General features: G+C 47.3%; 1 protein-coding gene across 2 annotated transcripts in view; it reads right to left on the bottom strand.

The window, feature by feature from the left end:
- Positions 1 to 26,799, bottom strand: part of PIK3IP1 (phosphoinositide-3-kinase interacting protein 1) — a 75,185-nt gene that overhangs the window by 38,716 nt on the left and 9,670 nt on the right. For both annotated transcript variants that reach the window (XM_030220154.1, XM_030220155.1), the window contains exon 2: positions 19,083 to 19,199. In XM_030220154.1, the coding sequence (XP_030076014.1) occupies positions 19,083 to 19,199 (117 nt within the window). The remainder of the gene's footprint in view (positions 1 to 19,082; positions 19,200 to 26,799) is intronic.

Below are 26,799 nucleotides of genomic sequence, written 5' to 3'. Positions count from 1 at the left end.
CAGGCTTTCAGGATGCCCACAATGAATATTCATGCAAGAGATTTGCATGCATTGGAGGCAGTGCATATAAATCTCTCTGATGAATATTCATTGTGGGTATGCTGAAAACCTGACTGGCTGGGGTGCCTCCAGGACCAGGTTTGGGAACCACTGTTCTAGGACATTAGCCAAACCTTTTTTAAACCCTGCTAAGCTAACTGCTTTACCACATTCTCTGGCAATGAATTCCAGAGTTTAATTACATGTTGCATGAAGAAATATTTTCTCCAGTTTGTTTTAAATTTACTACTTAGCAGCTTCACTGCGAGTCCCCTACTCCTAGTATTTTTGGAGTAAACAAATGATGCATCTCTACCTGTTCCATTCCACTCAGTATTTTATAGACCTCTATCATATCTGCCCTCAGCTGTCTCTTCTCCCAGCTGGAGCCCCAGCCACTTTATCCTTTCTTCATAGGGAAGTCGTCCCATTCCCTTTATCGTATTTGTTGCCCTTGTCTAATTCCACTATATCTTTTTTGAGATGCGGTGACCAGAATTGCACATGGTATTCGAGGTGCTGTTGCACCATGTAGCAATACAAAGGCATTATAACATTCTCATTTTTGTTTTCCATTCTTTCCTAATAATTCCTAACACTCTATTTGCTTTCTTAGCACTGAGCAGAGTGTTTCAACGTATCATCAACGATGACACATAGATCCTTTTCCTGGGCAGTGATTCCTAATGTGGAACCTTGCATCACATGGTCATAGTTTGGGTTCCTCTTTCCCACGTGAATCACTTTGCACTTGCTCAAATTAAATGTCATCTATCATTTGGATGCCTAGTCTCCCAGTCTTGTAAGGTCCTCTTGCAATTTTTCAGAATCCTCTTGTGATTTAACAGCTTTGAATAACTTTGTGTCATCACCACATTTAATTACCTTACTAGTTATTCACATCTCTAGATCATTTATAAATGTTTAAAAAGCAGCGGTCCCAACACAGATCCCTGTGGAACCCCGCTAGCTACTCTTCTCCATTGAGAATACGGACCATTTAACCCTACTCTCTGTTTTCTATATCCACAATAGGATATTACCTCCTATCCCATGACTTTCTAATTTCCTCAGGAGTCTTTCATGAGGTACTTTGTCAAATGCCTTTTGAAAATCCAGGTACACAATATTGACCAGCTCACCTTTATCCACATATTTATTCATCCCTTCAAAGAAATGTAAAAGATTGGTGAGGCAAGATTTCCCTTGACTAAATCCACGCTGGCCTTGTTTCATTAATCCATGCTTATGTATAAAGTCTGTAATTTTTGTTCTTTATATTAGTCTCTACCTTTTTGCCCAGCAGCAATTTCCTGGATCACCTCTGGAACCCTTTTTTAAAAATGGCTATACATTGGCCACCCTTCAATCTTCTGGTACCATTCTTGATTTTTAAAGATAAATTACATATTACTAACAATAGCTCTGCAAGATCATTTTTCCATTCTATCAGTACTCTGTGATGTATACCATCTGGTCCTGGCGATTGGCTACTCTTCAATTTGTCAAATTGCTCCATTACATCTTCCTAGCATTGAATACCATTTCTCTCTCCCACATCTTACTCAGTGAAAACTGAAGTAAGAATCAATTTAATCTCTCCTCTATGGCCTTGTATTTCCTGAGCACCCCTTTTACCCTTCGGTTATCTAGTGGTACAACTGATTCTTTTACTGCCTTCTTGCTTCTAATATACCTAAAAATATTTTTACTCTGTGTTTTTGCCTCCAATGTAATCTTCATTTCAAAGTCTCTCTTTGTCTTCGTTATAAGTGCTTTGCATTTGACTTGCCATTCCTTCTGGCGTTCCTATTATTTTCAGTCAGATTTTTCTTCCATTTTCTGAAGGGTTTTCTTTCAGCTCTAAAAGCTTCCTTCATCTCACTTTTTAACCATGCCCACTGTCGTTTGGCCTTCCTTCCTCCATTTTTAATACATGGAATACATCTAGTCTGGGCTTTCAGGACCATATTTTTTAATTGCATCCAAGCCTGATGTATATATATTTTTTTTACTTTGCAGCTGCTCCTCTTGGTAAAAATAAATAAATAAATAAATATATAACACTACTCTCCTCATTTTATCATATTCTCCTTTTTTGACAGTTAAATGCTAATGTACTTGTGTTCTTACTCCACAGACTATATCACAAATCTGATCACGTTCTGATCACTGTTATCAAGTGGGCCCAGCACCATTACCTCCTGCACCAGATCACGTGTTTCATTAAGGATAGAGGTGTAAGAACCGGTCCCTCCCTGTTTGTTCAGGTAGTACTTTGCAACCTGGTTGCCTGTGCAATCGAGTATTATCTGGTCGTATGTGGTCTTAAAAAGTTTTGAGGGCATTCCAGACTGCTCGCAATTCTAGGAGATTGATATGATGTAGTTTCTCCTGTGGGAACCAAGACCCTGTGTGTGGAGACCATCAAGGTAAGCACCCCAACTTACCATGGGGATGCATTCGTGGTAAGGACTTTGTGATGTGGAAGGGGCTGAATTGGAAGTCCCCAGGTGAGATTCTGGGAAACCATCCACCACTGTAGAGAGTGTCACAGATGTGGAGTAACTTGAATATGGGTGGAGGGCAATCCCATGGCTTGGGACCACAGAGAGGAGAGTGTCCACTGAGGAATTTGGAAATGGAGAAGCCAATGGTGCTACATGGACTGCTGATGCCAGAGCGTATGACGAGCAGATACCTGAGTGGATTTGGAAATCTGAGTGGAGAGATGCTTGATGTTGTCTGCTCTCTGTTGAGGGAGGAAGTCTCGAGCCTGAGTAGTGTCCAGGAGAGCCCCGATGAACTCTAAGGCCTGAACAAGTTGAAGATGTGATTTGGGGAAATTTATCACAAATCCTAGGAGTTCTAGGAGACTTATAGCAGACAGAATAGGAAAAGGTGCAGCGAAGGGCGACTAAAATGATAGCGGGGATGGGATGACTTCCCTATGAAGAAAGACTAAGGAGGCTAGGGCTGTATTTCCAAATCGGTAAAAATTACCAATTTGGAAATACAGAAGAAGTCCCAAAGAGAATCGCATGCAAATGAGTTGCTCGTTGCTTGTGTGAACAAGCTATTTGAATGCAATATGGGGGAAGCTAGTCAGCCAGCTAACCATGCGCAGACTCTGCAGCCTTTAAGAGTCCTCGCTTGCATGCGCAAGCAGAGGCTACAATGTATGTCCTGGTACTCTGGACCTAAGCACTAAACCCACCAGTTATGGGGGTCTGTCTCTGAAATTACTACTACTATTATTTAGCATTTCTATAGCGCTACAAGGCGTACACAGCGCTGCACATACATAGAAGAAAGACAGTCCCTGCTCAAAGAGCTTACAATCTAATAGACAAAAAATAAAGTAAGCAAATCAAATCAATTAATGTGTACAGGAAGGAGGAGAGGAGGGTAGGTGGAGGCGAGTGGTTACAAGTGGTTACGAGTCAAAAGCAATGTTAAAGATGTGGGCTTTCAGTCTAGATTTAAAGGTGGCCAAGGATGGGGCAAGACGTAAGGGCTCAGGAAGTTTATTCCAGGCGTAGGGTGCAGCGAGACAGAAGGCGCGAAGTCTGGAGTTGGCAGTAGTGGAGAAGGGAACAGATAAAAAGGATTTATCCATGGAGCGGAGTGCATGGGAAGGGGTGTAGGGATGGACGAGTGTGGAGAGATACTGGGGAGCAGCAGAGTGAATACATTTATAGGTTAGTAGAAGAAGTTTGAACAGGATGCGAAAACGGATAGGGAGCCAGTGAAGGGTCTTGAGGAGAGGGGTAGTATGAGTAAAGCGACCCTGGCTGAAGATGAGACGGGCAGCAGAGTTTTGAACCGACTGGAGAGGGGAGAGGTGACTAAGTGGGAGGCCAGCAAGAAGCAGATTGCAGTAGTCTAAACGAGAGGTGACAAGGGTGTGGATGAGGGTTTGGTAGAGTGCTCGGAAAGAAAGGGGCGGATTTTACGGATGTTGTAAAGAAAGAAACGACAGGTCTTGGCGGTCTGCTGGATATGAGCAGAGAAGGAGAGAGAAGAGTCAAAGATGACCCCAAGGTTTCGAGCTGAGGAGACAGGGAGAATGAGAGAGCCATCAACAGAAATAGAAAACGGGGGGAGAAGGCTACAGCTTAAGGGAGATAAGACCTTAGAATAAGAATCCCAAATTTGTAAGCAACACCAAGTGCGTGTAGGAGAAACTGAGGCATCGCTAGCTTCCAAAATAGCCAATATATGAATCTGGTTCCTCCAACTCCAAACTAAAGACAAGTCTGCTGATACCCAGGTTTGCACAATACATTTGAGACCCACAAACCGCAGTTTCTGAAACAAACAAAAAAAAAAACCCCAACAACTTCCATTTCTCCCAGGGCTCAACATACTCAGCAGGCACGTTGTCGGTGTCAGAGAGAGTGATATTTGCAAAGACTGGGTAAAAAAAAACTGCACCAAGGCTTGCTAGAAAGATTGAACCTTTGAACAACTCCAAAGAAAATGGCATGACATTTGATACACTGAGCAGAGGGCACAACCCCAGCGTACGATAATCGTAATTGAGAGATGTAAGCTCTATGTATAATGAGTTTCCTGCAAAGTGGCAGGAGCAACCAATGTGGGAATGCCTTGCAAAGCAAATAGCACATTCCAATCTTGTAATGGGCACAACAGATTTGTTCCCATCTACCGTGTACCATCCCCAGGTCTTTCCCTGTCACCCTCATACTGAGTGCTTTGTAAATACCCTGATATGGATAGTTTCTCTTCCGTTACTGAGATGAAAAAAACCTCTCAATCTTTCCCCAGCTTGAAGCCCCAAAGCCTCACCATTTAGACTATGAATGTAATGTTTTAACTGACAATAAGTGAACTGGTTCCCCCCATTGCCTGCTCCCGAAACCTATAAGATCATCTAAAGGTTTAGCTGTGTAGATTTTAAAAGCAGTTAAGAAAGTCACTAAATAAACAAAGTACTTGCCTTCAACATTAGGCCATTTTGGGCCTTGTCATGTTTCCAAGAAAACACCACCATGCTGGTCCACACCAATAGTCCATCAGATCCAATATCCTGTCTCCCACAATGAATAATCTAAGTCCTAATCGGGAGATACACTTTTTCTTGCTTATTCCCAAAAGTAAGGGATGGCGGTTCCTAATTATTAATGGATTTGTCCTCAAGAAACTTGTCCAAAACGTTTTAAAACTCAGCTGTACTCAGCAAAATTAGAGGATAGTCAGTCGCCAAGCACCCTCTTGCTACTGCCTTAAAAGCATCCTAGTACATCTCTAGCCCCACCCCATCATTGCTATTAAACTGCAAATACTCCTTTCTTTCTAACTGCAACTACCAACAGCATTAAAAAGATCTGTGGTACTACACACCGGATAGATGGGGAACATCTGCTGACTGCTGGCGGGCGTGTGGTGCAAGGGGTACATTTATACACATATTTTGGGAGTGCCCAAAGGTGCAGGAATTCTGGAAAACAGTGTTGACTCAGATTAATAGGGTGCTGCAATGTGTATATCCCTGTAAGATAGAACACTGTTTGCTGCACTTCCCTCCCACAGCGATTAAAATGATTCACCATAAGCTGGTGACTCAATATTTGGTGGCAGCAAAGTTAGCAATAGCAAGAGCTTGGAAGCAGCCGAATTTGCCCGACATGAGCGTGGTAACCCATAAAGTGGGATATTTATACCAGATGTCAAAACTAACAGCATTGAAAAGGGGTAAAATGGAAACTTTTATGAAAATGTGGCAACCATATGAACAATATATAAATGGTGGTCAGCCTCGCCAGGATGGGGGAGGGAAGGGTGGGGGGGCAGCAGTAGTAATATAATGTATTAGTATAGACAATCTAATTGTTGAGCATTTAGTAGAAATCAAGAGACTGTAACGCTAAACTTAGCAAGTGAACAAAGGTAAAATTATGTATAATCATACCTGATAATTTTCTTTCCATTAATCATAGCTGATCAATCCATAGACTGGTGGGTTGTGTCCATCTACCAGCAGGTGGAGATAGAGAGCAAACTTTTGCCTCCCTATATGTGGTCATGTGCTGCCGGAAACTCCTCAGTATGTCGATATCAAAGCTCCATCCGCAGGACTCAGCACTTAGAGAATTACACCCACGAAGGGACACTCTGCCCAGCTCACCACCGCCGAAACGGGGGAGGGGAATCCGTCCAGCTCATCCCCGCGGAGCGGGGGAGGGACACCACACCCGCCGATGCGGGGGGATCTGGCTTATCCTGCAACCGCAACCGCGGGAGGAGCTGACTGACCCTAACACCGCTGAAGCGGGAGGGGTACAAAACTGCCCTACAGCCGCACGAAGCGGGAGGGAGTGCCGGCAGAATTTTAAGTCTCAATTAATGTGTACAGGAAGGAGGAGAGGAGGGTAGGTGGAGGCGAGTGGTTACAAGTGGTTACGAGTCAAAAGCAATGTTAAAGATGTGGGCTTTCAGTCTAGATTTAAAGGTGGCCAAGGATGGGGCAAGACGTAAGGGCTCAGGAAGTTTATTCCAGGCGTAGGGTGCAGCGAGACAGAAGGCGCAAAGTCTGGAGTTGGCAGTAGTGGAGAAGGGAACAGATAAGAAGGATTTATCCATGGAGCGGAGTGCACAGGAAGGGGTGTAGGGAAGGACGAGTGTGGAGAGATACTGGGGAGCAGCAGAGTGAGTACATTTATAGGTTAGTAGAAGAAGTTTGAACAGGATGCGAAAACGGATAGGGAGCCAGTGAAGCGACTTGAAGAGAGGGGTAGTATAAGTAAAGCGACCCTGGCGGAAGACAAGACGGGCAGCAGAGTTTTAAACCGATTGGAGAGGGGAGAGGTGACTAAGTGGGAGGCCAGCAGGAAGCAGATTGCAGTAGTCTAAACGAGAGGTAACAAGGGTGTGGATGAGGGTTTTGGTAGAGTGCTCGGAAAGAAAGGGGCGGATTTTACGGATGTTGTAAAGAAAGAAACGACAGGTCTTGGCGGTCTGCTGAATATGAGCAGAGAAGGAGAGAGAAGAGTCAAAGATGACCCCAAGGTTTTGAGCTGAGGAGACAGGGAGAATGAGAGAGCCATCAACAGAAATAGAAAACGGGGGGAGTGGGGAGGTGGGTTTGGGGGGAAAAATGAGAAGCTCGGTTTTGGTCATGTTTAATTTCAGGTGGCGTTGAGACATCCAGACAGCAATGTCAGACAAGCACGCTGAAACTTTGGTTTGGATGCAAGGTGAGATATCAGGGGTGGAAAGGTAGATTTGGGAGTCATCAGCATAGAGATGGTAGGAAAAGCCATGGGATGAGATTAATGAACCAAGGAAAGAAGTGTAGATAGAAAAGAAGAGGGGACCAAGAACAGAACCCTGAGTACGCTGACAGGCAGAGGGATAGAAGTAGAAGAGGATCCACCAGAGTGAACACTGAAGGTGTGGGGGGAGAGGTAGGAAGAGAACCAGGAAAGGACAGAGCCCTGGAATCCAAGTGAGGACAGGGTATCGAGGAGTATGCTGTGATCAACAGTGTCAAAAGCAGCGGAAAGATCAAGAAGAATGAGGATGGAATAGAGACCTCTGGATTTAGCCAGTAATAGGTCATTGGAGATTTAGTAAGCGCAGTTTCGGTTGAATGGAGAGGGCGAAAACCAGATTGTAGTGGGTCAAGAATAGCATGTGAGGAGAGAAAATCAAGGCAGCGGTGGTGAACAGCACGCTCAAGTAATTTGGAGAGAAAAGGGAGGAGGGAGATGGGTCGGTAATTAGAGGGACAAGTAGGGTCGAGTGAAGGCTTCTTAAGGAGAGGTGTGACCACAGCATGTTTAAAGGCAGTAGGGACAGTTGCAGTGGAAAGTGAGAGGTTGAGAATGTGACAGATAAAAGGAATAACAGCAGGTGAGATGGCATTAAGAAGGTGGGCGGGAATGGGATCAGAGGAACAGGTGGTACATTTTGAGGAAGAAAGGAGAAGTGTAGTTTCTTCTATAGTAACTTCAGGAAAGGAGGAAAAGGAATGAGGGGAAGGAGAGAGAGGGGAACGGACTAGTGGAGGGAGAGGTGGTGAGGTAGAGAATTCAAGGTTTATCTTTTGAACCTTGTCGTGAAAGAATTCAGCAAGGGTCTGAGGAGATAATGAAGGTAAAATTATGTATCATACCTGATAATTTTCTTTCCATTAATCATAGCTGATCAATCCATAGACTGGTGGGTTGTGTCCATCTACCAGCAGGTGGAGATAGAGAGCAATCCTTTTGCCTCCCTATATGTGGTCATGTGCTGCCGGAAACTCCTCAGTATGTCGATATCAAAGCTCCATCCGCAGGACTCAGCACTTAGAGAATTACACCCACGAAGGGACACTCTGCCCAGCTCACCACCGCCGAAACGGGGGAGGGGAATTAACCCAGCTCATCCCCACACAAGTGGGGGAGGGGAATCCGTCCAGCTCATCCCCGCGGAGCGGGGGAGGGACACCACACCCGCCGATGCGGGGGGATCTGGCTTATCCTGCAACCGCGGGGGGATCTGGCTTATCCTGCAACCGCAACCGCGGGAGGAGCTGACTGACCCTAACACCGCCGAAGCGGGAGGGGTACAAAGCTGCCCTACAGCCGCACGAAGCGGGAGGGAGTGCCGGCAGAATTTTAAGTCTCAATCCAGCCCCGTAAAACGGAGGGGAGAGGAATGCAGCAGCTCACTGTAACACAAACTCGTCTCAACTCTTGAAGAATCCAAGTGAAAAAAACTTGAACACGAAGTCTTTCTGAAGTAACTGAAGACTAAACTTGAACCTGAAATGCAACCAGAATAAAAACAGTACAGATATCTGGGAGGGGCTATGGATTGATCAGCTATGATTAATGGAAAGAAAATTATCAGGTATGATACATAATTTTACCTTCCATATCATCAAGCTGATCAATCCATAGACTGGTGGGATGTACCGAAGCAGTACTCACCCAGGGCGGGACATTGAAATCCCTGACCTCAACACTGAAGCTCCAAACCGGGCCTCCGCCCGTGCAGCCACAGTCAAGCGGTAATGCTTGGAGAATGTATGAGCCGAAGCCCAAGTTGCCGCCTTGCATATCTCTTCCAAGGAGACGGACCCGGCCTCTGCCATCGAGGCCGCCTGAGCTCTAGTGGAGTGAGCCTTCAGCTGGATAGGCGGCACCTTCCCCGCGGCCACATAAGCCGCTGCAATGGCTTCCTTGACCCATCTTGCCACTGTAGGCTTAGCAGCCTGCAGACCCTTACGAGGACCTGCAAACAGGACAAACAGATGATCTGATTTCCGGAACTCATTGGTCACTTCCAAGTATCTGATGATGACTCGTCTCACATCCAGATATTTAAGAGCAGAGTACTCCTCTGGGTAGTCCTCCCTACGAAAGGAAGGGAGACAGAGCTGCTGATTCACATGGAAGCGAGAAACAATCTTGGGCAGGAAGGAAGGCACTGTGCGAATAGTCACTCCTGCCTCAGTGAACTGCAGAAAGGGCTCTCGACATGAGAGCGCCTGGAGCTCGGAAACTCTTCTGGCTGAAGTGATAGCCACCAAAAAGACTGCTTTCAACGTCAGGTCTTTCAGAGATGCCCTCGACAAGGGTTCAAAAGGCGGCTTCTGCAATGCTCTTAGCACCAGGTTGAGATTCCACGCAGGCACCACTGAGTGCAGAGGAGGGCGCAGGTGATTAACTCCCTTGAGAAAGCGCACCACATCTGGCTGCGAAGCCAGGGAAGCACCCTTCAGGCGACCCCTGAAGCAAGCCAGAGCCGCTACCTGGACTTTAAGGGAACTGAGCGACAGGCCTTTCTCCAGACCTTCTTGCAGGAACGCCAACACTGAAGAAATTGGAGCAGTGAAGGGAGAAAGTGAGCCTGCTTCACACCACGCTGCAAATATACGCCAAACCCTGGCGTAAGCAGTAGAAGTAGAGCGCTTCCTCGCTCTCAGCATAGTGGCGATGACCTTGTCTGAGAAGCCCTTCTTTCTCAGACGCTGCCGCTCAATAGCCAGGCTGTAAGACCAAAGGGGGAGGGATCCTCCATCACCACGGGACCCTGATGTAACAGGCCCTGCTCCACTGGCAGCCGCAGAGGATCGTCGACTGAGAGCCTGATCAAGTCCGCATACCAGGGACGTCTGGGCCAATCCGGACCCACCAGGATTACCCTGCCGGGATGCTTTGCCACCCGGTCTAGCACCCTGCCCAACATGGGCCAGGGCGGGAACACATAGAGAAGCTCTTGAGTCGGCCACTGTTGGAGAAGAGCATCTACTCCCAGGGATCGAGGGTCCCGTCCTCTGCTGAAAAAGCGCGGCACTTGGCAATTGGCCGATGACGCCATCAGATCTAGGCTCGGCTGGCCCCAGCGCTTCGTGATGTCCAAGAACGCCTGAGCAGATAGCTGCCACTCTCCGGGCTCCAAGGTATGGCGACTGAGAAAGTCCGCCTTGACATTCATGACTCCGGCAATGTGGGCCGCTGACAGCTGCTCCAGGTTCGCTTCTGCCCACTGGCATAGATTCATAGCCTCCTTGGCTAGAGGGGCGCTCTTGGTACCTCCCTGGCGGTTGACATAGGCCACAGCCGTGGCATTGTCCGACAGGACCCGTACCGGCTTCAACACCAGTACCGGGATGAACTCCAAAAGCGCCAACCGAATGGCTCTGAGTTCCAGGAGGTTGATAGACCACTTTGCCTCTGCAGGAGACCAGAGCCCCTGCGCTGTCCTTCCCAAGCAGTGGGCTCCCCAGCCCGACAAAGAGGCGTCCGTCGTGACGACAATCCACTCCGGGGTCACCAGAGGCATTCCCGCAGACAACTTGTCTGTCTGCATCCACCAGCTCAGCGCCTTGCGCACTGCTGGGTCCAAGGGAAGGCGCACAGCATAATCCTCCGACATCGGAGTCCAGCGCTGCAGCAGAGATTGTTGTAGTGGTCTCATATGAGCCCTGGCCCAGGGCACTACTTCCATCGTGGCGGTCATAGAGCCCAACAGCTGCACATAGTCCCAAGCCCGAAGAGGAGAGGCTACTAGGAACTGGTCCACCTGAGCCTGAAGCTTGACAATCCGATTGTCTGGCAGGAACACTCTGCCCACTTGGGTGTCGAATCGAACTCCCAGATACTCCAGGGACTGAGTCGGGCACAGCTGGCTTTTCTCCCAGTTGATGATCCATCCCAGGGAGCTCAAAAGAGCAACTACCCGGTCCACAGCTTTGCCGCACTCTGCATAAGAGGGGGCTCGGATCAACCAGTCGTCCAGATAAGGATGGACTTGTACTCCTTCCTTTCGCAGGAAGGCCGCGATGACCACCATTACTTTGGAAAAGGTCCGCGGAGCAGTAGCCAACCCGAACGGGAGGGCTCTGAACTGGAAGTGTCGGCCCAGGACTGCAAAACGCAGAAAGCGTTGATGAGGAGGCCAGATGGGAATATGCAAGTACGCTTCCTTGATGTCCAAGGATGCCAGGTACTCCCCTGCCTTCACTGCCGCTATAACAGAGCGGAGAGTCTCCATGCGAAAGTGCCGCACTTTCAAGGCCCGATTGACCCCTTTGAGGTCGAGGATAGGCCGGACAGAACCTCCTTTCTTGGTACCACAAAGTAAATGGAGTAACGCCCCTTGCCAAGCTGACTTTCTGGCACCGGAACGACCGCACCCAGGCGGATCAGATTGTCCAAAGTCTGCTGCACTGCCACAGCTTTGACCGGAGACTTGCAGGGAGAGAGTACAAACCCGTCTCTTAAGGGTCGGCAGAACTCTAGCTTGTAGCCGTCTCTGATGACTTCCAGCACCCAAGCGTCTGAAGTTATTGTGGTCCACTCGCCCAGAAACGAGAACAGCCGTCCTCCAATCTGCACTGGGGCGTGGACCAAGGCCCCGTCATTGGGTACAAGACCCTGGGGAAGGACCGGAGGGAGAACCTCCGGGACGGCGGTCTCTGCGAAAGGAATGCTGCTTGGGGGAGAAAATCCTCTTAAAGGAAGAGGGGGCAGAGGAACCCGACTTGCCCGGGCGGTACCGACGGGCTTCCTGAAACCGTCCTCTGGAGGTACCGGGACGAGTACTAGCCCGAGCCCTGACCTCTGGTAACTTCTTGCCCTTAGACGTGCCGAGATCGGTCACGATTTTGTCCAGCTCGACCCCAAAGAGCAGCTTGCCTTTAAAAGGCAATCTAGCCAGGCGGGATTTAGAGGCGTGGTCAGCAGACCAATGTTTCAGCCAAAGCCACCGCCGCGCAGAGATTGTCTGAGCCATGCCTTTAGCTGAGGCCCTCAAGACATCATACAGCAAGTCTGCCAAATAGGCTAAGCCCGATTCCAGGGCCGGCCAATCAGCCCTCAAGGAATGATCCGAGGGGGAAGCCCGCTGCACCATAGTCAGGCACGCCCTGGCCACATAGGAGCCGCAAACTGAGGCCTGCAAACTTAAAGCAGCCGCCTCAAAGGACGACCTTAAGGCCGCCTCCAATCTTCTGTCTTGGGCGTCCTTTAGGGCCGTGCCACCTTCCACCGGCAACGCCGTTTTCTTAGTCACCGCAGTGATTAAAGAATCCACGGTAGGCCACAGATAGGCCTCACGTTCACTTTCAGTCAAAGGATAGAGGCGGGACATAGCCCTAGCCACTTTAAGGCTCGCTTCAGGGACATCCCATTGAGCCGAAATTAAGGTGTGCATGGCATCATGCACGTGGAAGGTTCTAGGCGGGCGCTTCGTCCCCAGCATAATGGCAGAGCCAACAGGGGCTGAGGGAGAGACGTCCTCCGGAGAGGAAATCTTCAAAGTGTCCATGGCCTGTACCAACAGATTGGGCAAATCCTCTGAGCTAAAAAGCCGCGCTGTAGAGGGGTCATCCGCTCCATCCGAGCGGGGATCCGTCTCCTCCAAGGAATCCGCAAAGGACCGTTGGGAGAACTCAGATATGCTGCCCTCATCTACATCGGAGGAGACAAAGTCCTCCAAGGCCTGGGAATCAACCCGAGGGCGTTTACCTCTGGGAACCTCAACCTCTTTACCAGACGAGGGAGCAGGGGCAGCGTTTTGCATAAGGAAGGCCTGATGCAGCAGCAAAACAAACTCGGGGAAGAAACCCCCCAGACTGTGCACTTCCGCAGCCTGGGCTACAGCCCTAGACGCACTGTCAACCAGCGCTCGCAAGAGCGGGGGAGAGACATGCTGCGCATCCAAAATGGCGTCCGGCGCGACACTCCGCGAAGGAGCCGCGCGGGAAGAACGGCGCTTAACTTTAGCCGCTTTTGTGCCGTCGCCCAAATTAAGGGCGTTCATGGCATTAATGTCTCCAACCTCAAGGGCGGCCCAAGAAGAAGCCGTCCGAGCCGCGTGGCCGGCCAAGATGGCGGAGGCGAGGAGCAGGGGATGGGCGTTTATGGCGGGAAAAACCGCCACGCCGGAGGAAGGACCGGGACATTCATCGGTCACGAAACTGTCACCCAACAAGGGCGAATCAGGCTTTAAAACCCCCGCATCCCCTCTAGAAGCGCTCAAGCGATCCGGGGAGCGACTCTTTGCGCCCTCGCCCTCCGACGCCATATGCCACGAGGAGAAGAATCGGGGAACCCCCTGCCCGCTATAAAAAGGTAAAAATTACCTGCTTGCCGCTCCGAGCTGTAACAACCTGGTGTCCCAGTGAGTAGCTGCAATAAACGTTTAAATAAACGTCGAAATAAACGCCTTTAAGGACGTTCAAAATTTTTTTTTTTTACGGAGCCAGCGGGAGGGGGGTGAAAAGGAGGGACCTGGCACCACCAGGTTTGCACTTGCTCAAAAGAGCCCTCAACCCCAGGCACTCAACAAAACCTAAGAATTAGGCTTGGAGGCCTAGCCAGAGCTGCTGCTGTGTGTGACCACCACCTGCTGAGATAGAGAACATACTGGGGAGTTTCCGGCAGCACATGACCACATATAGGGAGGCAAAAGTTTGCTCTCTATCTCCACCTGCTGGTAGATGGACACAACCCACCAGTCTATGGATTGATCAGCTTGATGATATGGAAGGGGGAGTTGGGGGAGGGGGCACCTTGAGGAGAGAGTTCAATGTGGTGAAGAGAAGTCGAGGGTTAGAGCCAAGAGAGTTGGTCAGTTGGATATAATAATCCTGTTTGGCGCGTAAAAGAGCAGATTGGAAGGAGGTCAGCATGAACTTAAAGTGTAAGAAATCAGCAAGGGCCCAAGATTTCCGCCAGAGGCGTTCGGCGGAACGGGTACAGGAACATAGATAGTGGATATTAGAAGTCAGCCAAGGTTGGGGTTTTGGACGCCTTATAGGGCAGGTCATCAAAGGTGCAAGAGTGTCTAAGACAGAGGATAGAGTATTGTTGGAAGAAGAAACAGCCTCATTGACAAACGTGGATGGTGCCACAGTAGAGAGGAGGTTTGAAACATGGGAGGATAGAGATGAAGGATCAATATCGTGAAGATTCCTAGATAAATTAGATAAGATAGGACGGGACTGGGAGGGAGGAGATTTAAGTGTGAAAGTTATAAGATGGTGCTCAGAGAGGGGAAGATCAGAGGCAAGGAAACTAGAGGGTGAACAGTTGGAGGAGAAGATGAGATCAAGACAGTGACCATTTTGATGAGTGGGGGAGGTGGAGCATAGCTGGAGATTAAAGGAGGATGTTAAGGCGAGTAACTTGGAAATATAAGAGTTGGAAGGATCATTAGCAGGAATATTAAAGTCACCAAGGATGAGAGAGGGGGAGGAAGGATCATGGAAGAAGGCAAGCCAGGCATCAAAGTCACTGAGAAAGGATGAAAGGTACTTATCAGGGGGACGATAAATGACCGCTATTCGAACAGGCAGAGGAGAGAACAGACGGATAGTGTGGACTTCAAAGGAGGAAAAACAGTGAGATTGAGGTGGAAGAAGGGGTTGAAATCTGGAGGAGGGAGAGAGAAGTAGTCCAACACCGCCCCCGGGACCAGCAGGGCGAGGAGTATGTGAAAAAGGATAACCGCCATGGCAGAGGGCTGCGACTGAAGCAGAGTCATCAGGGCAGAGCCAGGTTTCTGTTATGGCGAGCAGATGGTCCTATTGCATCGAGTACAATTCTTAAAGCCACCAGGCACCATTGTTGAAGGAAAAATGGCGGACACAACGTCGAAAGGCTCTATGGCCCGGGGAGCTCATGTTATGGTTGATGCTTCCCAAGCAAAAGAAGGGCTCAGAGGCCCCAAAAACTGAAAAATGGAAAATAATTTAAAAATGAATAAATTGAAAAAAATGAATAGAAAAAAAGAACAATATGAAGAAAAAATATCCCGAAAAAAGGGAGAGCATCAAAAGGCAAAAGTCTGACATGCTGAGGAGAAATTAGAAAACCAACCTCTCTGCTCCGTAGACTGCTGGTCCCGAGCTTGAGCATTGGGCGGGAAGGCACCTATGCATGCGCAGTGGAGGCATTGCCTCAAAGTTTTTAACAGTGCAGTTGGCAGTGTCTGTACCAGGCTCCGTGTATGACGTCACTCACTTATAAGAATATTATGCCTGATTGTCCTCAGAAAATTGTTAATCTGATCGTGAGCCCTTGTGCCCAGGCCGAGGCTTAGGAAGGACCTTGGCCAAGGCCTAGGTTAGACCAAACAGGCGCTATGCAATATCACGGGCCACAAAGCCCTGCACACTCAGGAAAATCAACAAGCACCACCAGAAAAGGGAAATAGGCGGGCCACAAGGCCGATCTGGAACCCACTCGTACAGAGTCCAAGCGTACGGGCTGCAAGGCCAAACTGGAACCGAATCATACACTGGTAAGGGAAAAGAACAACAAGGGATCCCAGAAGGGACAGGAGCACAAGCAGCGCACACAGCGCCAGGCAGTGACACAAAGGGAAGGGCGACAGACCAAACTGGCGGATACAGACTACAACCAGAGGGAGAGAATACAAAAGCTACACAGTAACCCAAGGTAGCAGAGGGCAGAGCCCACAGGGAAAAAAGGGAAAGCCAGGGTCAGAGCAGGACATTACAGACTCGGAACCTAAAAGAGCGAAGTCCACAGAATTGGCTGAGCAGGAAAAGCAGACAAAGAAAAAGCTGCTAGAATTCCCCAGGCGGAGGAGGGCCAGGACCCACCAGGGCCAAATCAAACACAGTACACCAAGGGCAGAAGCAGACAAAGTAAAGGCAGCTTCTAACTACTGCAGAAAAGGACAGAGCTCCCCAAAGTCAAATTAACAAACACAGGGTACCCAGAGTAAAAGTAGAACAGAGGGAAGGACTGCCTTCAAATACACACACAAAAAAAGGGCCAGAACCCACAGCAAAATAACAAGCAAAAGCAGACTACAGAGAAAGGCTGCTTTCAAATATAAGGACAGGAAAGAAGCAGGGAATACAAGAGAACATAAAGGGTTAAAGCAGAGACTAGAGAAGGGCTGCCTAAAAGAGGCAGGGCACACAAAAGACAAATACCAAGCACTGCACATAAAGGGTTAAGGCAGAGTAGAGGGAAGCTTAAACAAACAAAGCAGGAACGACCTTACCATGGACAGAAAGGCTGCCAAAAAAGGCAGGGCTCACAAAAGGGGAAAGGGAAATGGGACTGGATATACCGCCTTTCTGAGGTTTTTGCAACTACATTCAAAGCAGTTTACATATATTCAGGTACTTATTTTGTACCAGGGGCAATGGAGGGTTAAGTGACTTGCCCAGAGTCACAAGGAGTTGCAGTGGGAATCAAACTCAGTTCCCCAGGATCAAAGTCCACTGCACTAACCACTAGGCTACTCCTCCCTGACAAATGTCAAATACCAAGCAATGCATATAAAGGGTTAAAACAGAGTAGATGGAAACTAGACAAAGCAGGAATGAGCTTCACAGACAAATCAACACCACAGCCAGGCAGGGAGAAATGAGGCAGAGAGACAACAGACCCAGCTGTACTGCAGTGAAACAATCAAGGAAACGCTGGTTACAACCAGCACACACAGAGACCACAAACAAAGAGAAGAGGAAGCAAACTACAAAGAATACACACTGTGCCACGAGCACAGATTAAGCAAGAGAACCAGAGCTCAGCTGAGAGGAAATAACACTAGAGCGTTCACTGTAGGAAGAGGTAAGTTTAAATAAGGTCTGATGCCTGCTGCCTCAGACGTCAGCTCAATCTCGACAGGCCAATCAGAAGCGAGTCCCAGTCATTCCCCTGCCTGTCTCAGTAGAATCATAATAAAAATGTTGCATGCCTGGGTGGGGATAAAGCTGCATACCTGGATAGAATAGTATCGCATGCCTGTGGGTGGGGGAGCGGAGGTAACGTTGCATGCCTGGGTGGAGGAGCACAAGTAGAATTGCATGCCTGGGTGATGCGCAAGAGCTAACGTTGTATGCCTGGGTGGGGGAGCAGACGTAGTCCTGCATGCCTGGGTGACAAGTGAAAGCTAATGTTGAAAACATGGGTGGGGGAGCAGAGGTAATCCTGCATACCACATTGAAAGTCTATCTTCCATTCACATCCAGATTTAGAGGTAGATGCACTAAACGTTTTTCATCGTTAAATGAGCCCTCAGGGAAGAATTTCCTATCCTTTCCATGCACTTAAGCCTATTTTCCGACGACAGTAGCAGCTAACGAAAACGGAATGGAGATGAGCAATTAGTGTGAAAACCTCATTGAAACGACATGCACTAACCTTTTCCGATTGCCTTTACGCAGGAAAAAGGCAGGAAAACTAACGAGAGGTCTGGACCTCTCGTTAGGACAGCTCCGTGGCAGGAAAAAGTGTTAAGTGAAAAAATAAACAAACTTTGAGCCAATCCCAGCGCATTAGCAGAGCTAAAAGCGCTGTGATTGGTCCAAAGGACCTCAGAAAACACATAAAAAAATAAAAATAAAAAAAGGATCGGGAGGGGGCAAGGGCGCTCATCAGGAGCGTCCTGTACGGACGGCCTTGCCCCCCCCCCACACTTTCCGCCGCTCCCCCCACCCCGAAAAAGCAAACTTCTAGAAGCCCCTGCCCCCCTCCCTTCCTCACTACTCTGTCACCTCAGCTCCGCCTCCCGACATCCTCCGTCCGCGCCCCGCCCCCTTTTGGGGTCGTCGCCGCCATTCCCCTCCTCCATCGGGCCCCCCTTCCTCTTACCGGGCCCGTGCAGCGCCTCTCTCCTCTGTCCGAAGGCGCTGCACGGGCAAGAAGAACGCTGAATCAGCTGATGCCTGCCTTCGCGATGGGCGTCTTTCTCCTCCTGGGCCCGCCCCTGTCTGACGTCAGTAACCTACGTAGGTTACTGACGTCAGACAGGGGCGGGCCCAGGAGGAGAAAGACGCTCTATCGAAGCTAGGCGAAGGCAGGCATCAGCTGATTCAGCGTTCTTCTTGCCCGTGCAGCGCCTTCGGACAGAGGAGAGAGGCGCTGCACGGGCCCGGTAAGAGGAAGGGGGGCCCGATGGAGGAGGGGAATGGCGGCGACGACCCCAAAAGGGGGCGGGGCGCGGACGGAGGATGTCGGGAGGCGGAGCTGAGGTGACAGAGTAGTGAGGAAGGGAGGGGGCAGGGGCTTCTAGAAGTTTGCTTTTTCGGGGTGGGGGGAGCGGCGGAAAGTGGGGAGGGGGCAGGGGCTGCTAGAATTTTGCTTTTTCGGGGTGGGGGGAGCGGCGGAAAGTGGGGAGCAGCGGGGGGGGGGGGGGCAAGGCCGTCTGTACAGGACGCTCCTGATGAGCGCCCTTGCCCCCTCCCGACCCTTTTTTTTTATTTTTGTTTTTATTTGGGAGCCATGTGCTTGCGATTTGACTGTGTTTTGACTGTTTGTGGCATGCGCAGAGCAGCTAACATAACGCTTGGCTGCTCTGCGCATGATTTGGGGGCCGATTAACGATGTGTATTGTGATTCTTTGATACATTGTACGTTTCACTACCGATCTCAGCATGTGTGACTTTTTTTTTTTGGTGCATGTTTCGTTATTTTAAAATCGTTAGGGACTTTAACGATTTAGATTTTTTTACGTTTGGTTGCTGCATCTGCCTCTCAGTCTTAATGGAGCACAGAGGGTGCTCAGTAGTTAGTCAGATTTCCTGACTTGCTCCTTACCAGCTGGGAGGACTGATGGAAGATCTCTGGAGACTTGAAGCCAGTTCAAACACTGAGTTCCAGCTGCTGTCATCTGCTGATTGCCCCTGTACTGGGCTCCATTCCCTCTAAGACATTCTACAGAAAGAAGAGCAGAGTGGCCATGAGTTTCATTCTCGATCTGGTCACCAACCAGTATCCCATTTGTGAAAGTAAATAAAGTAAATCATTCCATAGCGGAATCCATCAATACACAACTTGAAATTGCCGCAATCAGGTTACAAAACAAATCCCTTCTACCTCACTTGACCTGCATCACACTATACAGACCCCCAGGAAATTGGAAAGATGCGCAACCAACTCTCACAGACTTCATATCAAATATATGCCTCGCAAACCCTAATGTAATGATCATAGGAGATATAAACCTCCACCTAGAGGACACAACCTCAAATGACACACTGGAATGCAAAGAGTTCTTGTAAATGTGGGACTTCCACTGGCCACAAGTCAACCCAACACATATAAAAGGCCATGCACTGGACCTACTAATATACAAACTATCCAACGACCAAACCTTCTCGGTGATGGAACAACAATGGAAAAATGTACCTGGTCCGACCACTTTAAATTAACTATGACCTTATGTTGGAAGAAGAAAGGTCCTCCCCAAACGCATCAACGGGCATTATATAAAACAAGAGGTAAAATACAACCTACAACATTCTGGCAAGCAATATACGATAATAACTGGGCGCCAAAAACCAAATCAACTGATTGTATGGTACGAACGATATAACAAAGTCCTAAACAAAATAGCACCCATACGAACCAAATCAGCACAAAAATGCAATAGAATACTCTGGTTCAGCGAAGAACTAAAAACACTAAAAACGCAAACTAGAAGATTAGAACGAAACTGGAGAAAAAAAATGAACAATCACTAAAGGCTTGGAAAGAAAGTCAAACAAAATACAAATATAAGATAGGACAATCCAAAAGAAACTTCTATAGAGAACAAATAGGCAAGATTACAAAGCTACAAAGAAACTATACAAACTAATGAACAACTTACTCAACACCAACAGAGTAACACCACCGAATGCAAACCTCCCACATGCAGACAAACTATCCAAATAATTTGAAGAAAAAATTACCAATCTACGCAAGTCTTTGCATCAGGGAAATATTAATCCAGAAACCTTCATAAACAAACTAGACCCGAACCTAAAGGAATACCCGGCGGACCGTATCTGGAACAATTTCACTCATCTTAGCACTGAAACAGTAGATCACGCAATCAGAAAATTCTCCTCCGCCTACTGCCAACTAGACACCTGCCCCAACTATCTTATGAAAGACCCCCCCCCCCCCCCAATCAGTTCATCACAGAACTCACAGACCACCTTAATTATCTGTTCAAAAAAGAACTATTCCCATGGGACAGAGGAAACATCCTACTAACACCCATTCCAAAAGACACAAAAAAAAAAAGCAAGACACCTTGAATTACAGACTGATAGCATCCATACCCCTAACAACCAAGGTGACAGAAGGCATAGTTGCCAAACAACTAATAGAATACCTCACCGATTTCGACATACTGCATGAATTTCAATCTGGCTTCAGACCTAACCACAGTACAGAAACAATACTAATCAAATTCTTGCCCAGATTCAAGCAGGAAATAGAAAAAAGGGTAAAAACATCCTTCTACTCCAATTTGACCTATCAAGCGCATTTGATATAGTTGACTACCACTTCTATAGTAATTACAGGAAAAGTACTCTCCTGGATCAAAGGATTTCTGACATCCAGGACATAACATGTCAAATCAAACTCAGATATATCCCCACCATGGAAAGCGGAATGTGGAGTACCACAAGGATCACCACTATCACCTATATTATTCAACCTAATGATAACACCACTGGCTAGATCACTAACCAAACAAGGCTTCAACCTATTTCTCTATGTAGATGACGTCACCATCTATATTCCATTCAAACAGAATCCCATAGAAATCACCAAGAAAATAACAAATAGCATGACCATCATGGAATCCTGGGCTTTGGCATTCTAGTTATAACTCAATAGAGATAAAACCCAGTGTCTCATTCTCTCACCCCAATACAACAATGCTCCCTCCTCTACAATTAACGTACAGGGTTCACTCATCCCAATCTCAGACCACTTGAAAATCCTAGGCACAATACACCGCAACCTGATTCTAGAAAACCAAGCAAAGATCATGACCAAAAAAATGTTCTACACAATGTGGAAGCTTAAAAGTATAAAATCTTACTTCCCAGGAATACATTCTGCAACATGATTCAAACCATGGTGCTAGCCCAAGTAGACTACTGAAATAGTATTTACGCGGGCTGCAAAGATTAAATCATAAGAAAATGACAGCCCAAAACACGGCAGCCAGACTTATCTTTGACAAAACACGCTTTGAAAGCGCGAAACCCCTTCTAAGAAATCTACACTGGCTTCCAATTAATGCTCGCATAACCTTCAAAATATGCACTAAAGTCCACAGAAGCATCTACAGACTTGCACCGGCCTACATGACTGAACTAATCGACCTACCAATAAGAAACGTGATGAGAATCGCAAGATCTTATCTAACACTTCACTATCCCAACTGCAAGGGTATAAAATACAAATCATCATACTCCGCCAGCTTCTTGTTTATAGGCACACAAATTTGGAACTCACTACCTAAGGACCTGAAACTCATGGAAAACTACCTACAATTCAGAAAAAAAACCCCTACAAAAACTCATCTTTTCACGAAACCCTTCCCCCCCATAATGTGCCTAGTCCTACACCACCAAACATTGCAAAACATTTAGAAATGGAAAACAATGACACTAACCTTCTCTCTCAATATGCTATTATATTGTACTAATGTAACCCAAGCGATGATTATACATCTGTATTATGTGCTATACTTCAACAAATCTAAATTTTTGTAATCCGTCTTTTTAGCAATATGTAAGCCACATTGAACCTACCATATGGTGGGAAAATGTGGGATACAAATGCAATAAATACTTAAATAAAATCCTAAGCACCCCCCTGGTTCTGTCCCCCTCTGTTGCTCCCTCACCCCCCCCCCCCCCCCAATATACCGATCCCTTATTCGTATCATCCTTTTCTCTCAGATTATCCAGAGTCTTCTGTTTTTCATTTCTTGGCTTGGGCTGGGCTTGATGGACCTTTGGTCTTTCCCAGTATGGCAATACTTATATACTTATGACATCTTCTGATCCCCAACTCATTTACATAACTCCAGCTCTCCTCCAACTCCACCCCCCCCCCCAAATCTCTAACTCAAAACAAGAACTTATGAAGGACCATGCTGATTGAGAACAAAGGTCCATCGAGCCAGCATCCTGTATCCAACAGTGGTCAATCCAGGGCACAAGTAATCAGCAAAGCCCAAAGAACAGATCCATTCCTTGCTGCTCATTCCCAGCAATAAGCAGTGACTTGAATCTACTTTCGGTGGATTTGTCCAATAGATCTTCAGAGACAGAAGGGATCCTGTGCAACTTTATCGAACTGGTAGCAGAGGCAGATGAAACTACAGGCCTGGTCATCTGACCTCAATGGTTGAAACTCTAATGGAGACTACTGTATGACAGTATAGTCAAATACTCTACAGGCAAGCAGGTTGCAAGATGTGAGGCAGCGAGGGTTTACACAAGGGAGTTTGTGTTAAATGAACCCAATTGATATTTTTAGGCGAGTGACCAGAGAAGTGAAGGTGTCACCATTAAGCAAGACTAGTTGATCACTTAGAGCAGCAGCTTTGGGGAGTGGGAGAGGTAGAGGAGACAGCAAAGAGCAGCTGCTGTCTAAGCAAAATATCCTGAGAGTCACACAAATTCAAAAGAACATCAGCCTGTACTTTTATGCACAGGGTGGGAATTTCCAAACAGCCCATCTTGGTAGGTAAATAGATTTTGGAAATTGCCCTCATTAGGGGTGATAAAGTGGTGGCTGTAGCGAAAAGGATACTAAGCTGCATAGAGAGAGGCATATCCAGTAGAAGAAAGGAGGTGTTAATGTCTTTGTACAAGCCATTGGTGAGGTCCCATTTTGAGTACTGTGTTCAATTTTGGAGGCTGTATCTCACTAAGGATATCAAAAGACTTGAGGTGGTTCAGAGGAAGGCAACAAAAATGGTATGGGCCTTGTACCAAAATGAGAAGAGACTTGAAAACTTCAATATGTATATTCTAGAGAGAAGGAGGGATATGGAGATATGATACAGGTGTTTAAGTACCGTATTTTTCGGACTATAAGACGCACTTTTTCCCCCCCAAATTTGGGAGGAAAATGGGGGGTGCGTCTTATAGTCCGAATGTAGTTTTAAAAGCACCTTAATTCCATTTTGCAAGGTCCCTCTCTCGCTTCGTTTTGCAAGGTCCCTCCCTCCCTCGCTTCGTTTTGCAAGGTCCCCCCTCGCTCCCTCCAAATTTTAAAATAAGTTTTACCTGGTCGTGGTTGCAGCAGCAGCAGCAGCAAAAAGATGCATGCTGGGCGTGTCAGTCTTCTGTTCTAACGTCTCTCTCAGCTCAGAGAGAGAGAGAGACGTCAGAACGGAAGACTGACGCGCCCAGCATGCATGCTTTTTGCTGCCTCGACTACGACCAGGTAAAACTTTTAAAATTTGGAGGGAGCAAGGGGGGACCTTGCAAAACGAAGCGAGGGAGGGAGGACCTTGCAAAACGGAGCGAGAGAGGGAAGAGAGACCTTGCAAAACGGAGCGAGCGAGTGAGGGAGGGAGGGGGGACCTTGCAAAACGGAGCGAGGGACGGAGGGAGGGGGGCCCCCTGGAAAACGGAGAGATCGGGGGCCCTGCATTCGGACAAGACGCACCAGACCATAAAACGCACCTAGGTTTTAGAGGAGGGAAAAAGTGTGTCTTATAGTCCGAAAAATATTTTTTTTCCTATTTCCCTCCTCTAAAACCTAGGTGCGTCTTATGGTCCGGTGCGTCTTATAGTCCGAAAAATACGGTACTTAAAAGGTATTAATATACAAACTAATCTTTTTCAGAGATGAGGAAGCAGTAGAACTAGAGGTCATGAGTTGAGGTTGCAGAGTGTAGACTTAGAAACAATGTCAGGAAATACTTTTTCACAGAGAGGGTGGTGGATGCCTGGAATACTCTCCTGTGAGAGGTTGTGAAGACCAAAATGGTGACAGAATTCAAGAATGTGTGGGATAAACACAGAGGAATGCTATATAGAAAAAGGATAGAATCCAATTAAAGCAAAACTTAAATGATCTCATAACTGGAGTGAGCTTTGATGGCAGTTTCAGAGGATGGGAAGTAAGACTCATTCTAGGCAGACTTCTACGGTCTGGGTTTCGTAAATGGCAAAAAAAAAAAAAAACAAACAGATCAGGATTGTGGCTGGAGTGGGCTTCAACAGCAACTCCAGTAGTTGGAAAGTAGGACCGGTGCCAGGCAGACTTCTATAGTCTGTGCTCCAAAATTGGCAGGGAGAAATGGTGATAAAAGTATACCAGTATTTAACCATGGATACCAGTATTTAACCATGGCGAAGTGGAACCTGTGCAAAATCAGATTCAACTCTGGATGGACCATACAGGTCTTTAACTGACAACATTTACTATGCTACTATGCATGTATGATGTGCCCAATTATGTATTTTTATAGAATTGTTTGGGGAGGTGTGGCATTAAGGTGATCATGATTGTTGAGTTTATCAAAATCTCAGGGGGGTGCCTTGAAGTTGAGGGAGGGAAGGGCACAAGCAGTGGTGTGCTGGAGCCAGTTGTTAAATTTTACTGAATTTTGCGAGCCGGTTGTTGATGGAGTCAGGCAGCAAGCACGCAAACATCTGGGGGGGGGGTTCTCCTTCTCTCTCCCTCCTCCCCCGGCCCCCACCTGCCCGTGAGCCCCCAGCATACCTCAGCTTCCTACCTCATCATCCCCCCTCACCACTGTCTGTCAAACATTACCGTTCCAGCAGCGCTAGTGGTAACACACTGCCTGACCAACCTGGAGCCTTTTCTCTGCCAGATCCCACCCATGTGTAAGCAGGAAGTTGCATCAGCGGGGCTGTACACAGCAGAGACAAGGCTCTGGGTCGACCGCTAGAGCTGCTGGAAGAGTAAGGTTTGAAAGATGGCCGGAGAGGGAATGGAAGCTAAGAGAGGTAGGACTCGCAAAGGAGCGGGAGGGAGATGATGCTGTGTTTGGATGAGGAGACAGCATGAAGTTAAAAAAAAAATTAAAAGTTGAAGCTAATTATATTAGTCTGTTTCCCCTTCCCGTGCAGCTGTCTTCGCCGTTAAACCCAAACAAAATCAAGCAAACTTATGAGCTGCTGCATCCAAGTTGTCGTTCTTTATTGTTGGTAGCATTTTAACAACTAATTGCAACTGGAAACAATGTGCTACTCCTACAATTCGATATGTCCAGCGCGTTCGACATGGTCAGCCACCAAATACTCTTGAACGTCCTAGACTACTTCGGGATCGGAGGAAATGTACTAAGATGGTTTAAAGGCTTCCTAACAGCAAGAACTTATCAAGTGATTTCTAACTCAAAAACGTCAACACCATGGAAACCTGAATGCGGAGTACCACAAGGATCACCGCTCTCACCAACCCTTTTTAACTTAATGCTGACACCTCTAGCCAATCACTATCCAACCAAGGACTCAACCCCGTACATCTACGCAGACGGTGTCACGATATACATCCCGTTCAAACAAGACACAGCTGAAATCACAAATGAAATCACACACAGCCTCCAAATAATTAACTCATAGGCGGACACATTCCAACTAAAGATAAACGCAGAAAAAGCACAATGTCTCATCCTGTCCTCACAATACAACACAAAACAAACAAACAAACCCAATACCATAACACCCCAGACTACACCCACCCAATCTCAGACAGCCTGAAAATTCTGGGAGTCACAATTGCACCGAAATCTCACATTGAAGACCATGCGAAAAACACAGCAAAAAAAATGTTCTACTCAATGTGGAAACTCAAAAGAATCAACCTTTCTTCCCAAGGGAAGTATTCCGTAGCCTAGTACAATCATGGTGCTCAGTCAACCTAGACTACTGCATTACTGCCGGATGCAAAGAACAAATCATTAAGAAACTTCAAACCGCTCAAAACACAGCAGCCAGACTCATATTTGGGAAAGCGAAATACGAAAGCGCCAAATCACTAAGAGAAAAACTACACTGGCTCCCACTAAAAGAACGCATTGCGTTCAAAGTCTGCACCCTGGTCCACAAAATCGTTCACGGAGAAACTCCGACCTACATGTCAGACCTTATAGACTTGCCTATTAGGAATGCAAAAAGATCATCCTGCACATTCCTCAATCTCTATTATCCTAACTGCAAAGGACTAAAATATAAATCCACATATGCGACCAGCTTCTCATACGTCTGCACGCAGCTATGGAACGCACTACCGAAGGCCATAAAAAACTACGCAAGACCTAACCATCTTCCGAAGGCTACTGAAAACAGATCTTTTCAAGAAGGCATACCACAAGCATCCATCTTAATACTAAATAACAAAACTATACACGACCTATACAAAACCGAACTTTTATCACATGACTGATTAACCTCTCTGATATTAATGATAAAGCAATACCACTTTAAACCTTATGCTGAATAGGGTCTCTCTTTAGTTGATAACCTAATGTATATTA

The sequence above is a fragment of the Microcaecilia unicolor genome, chromosome 11 (genome assembly GCF_901765095.1).
Source record: "Microcaecilia unicolor chromosome 11, aMicUni1.1, whole genome shotgun sequence".
In the NCBI taxonomy this organism is placed as follows: Eukaryota; Metazoa; Chordata; class Amphibia; order Gymnophiona; family Siphonopidae; genus Microcaecilia; species Microcaecilia unicolor.
The sequence above is the reverse complement of the archived record's forward strand: the minus strand, read 5'-3'. Positions and strand labels throughout refer to the sequence as shown.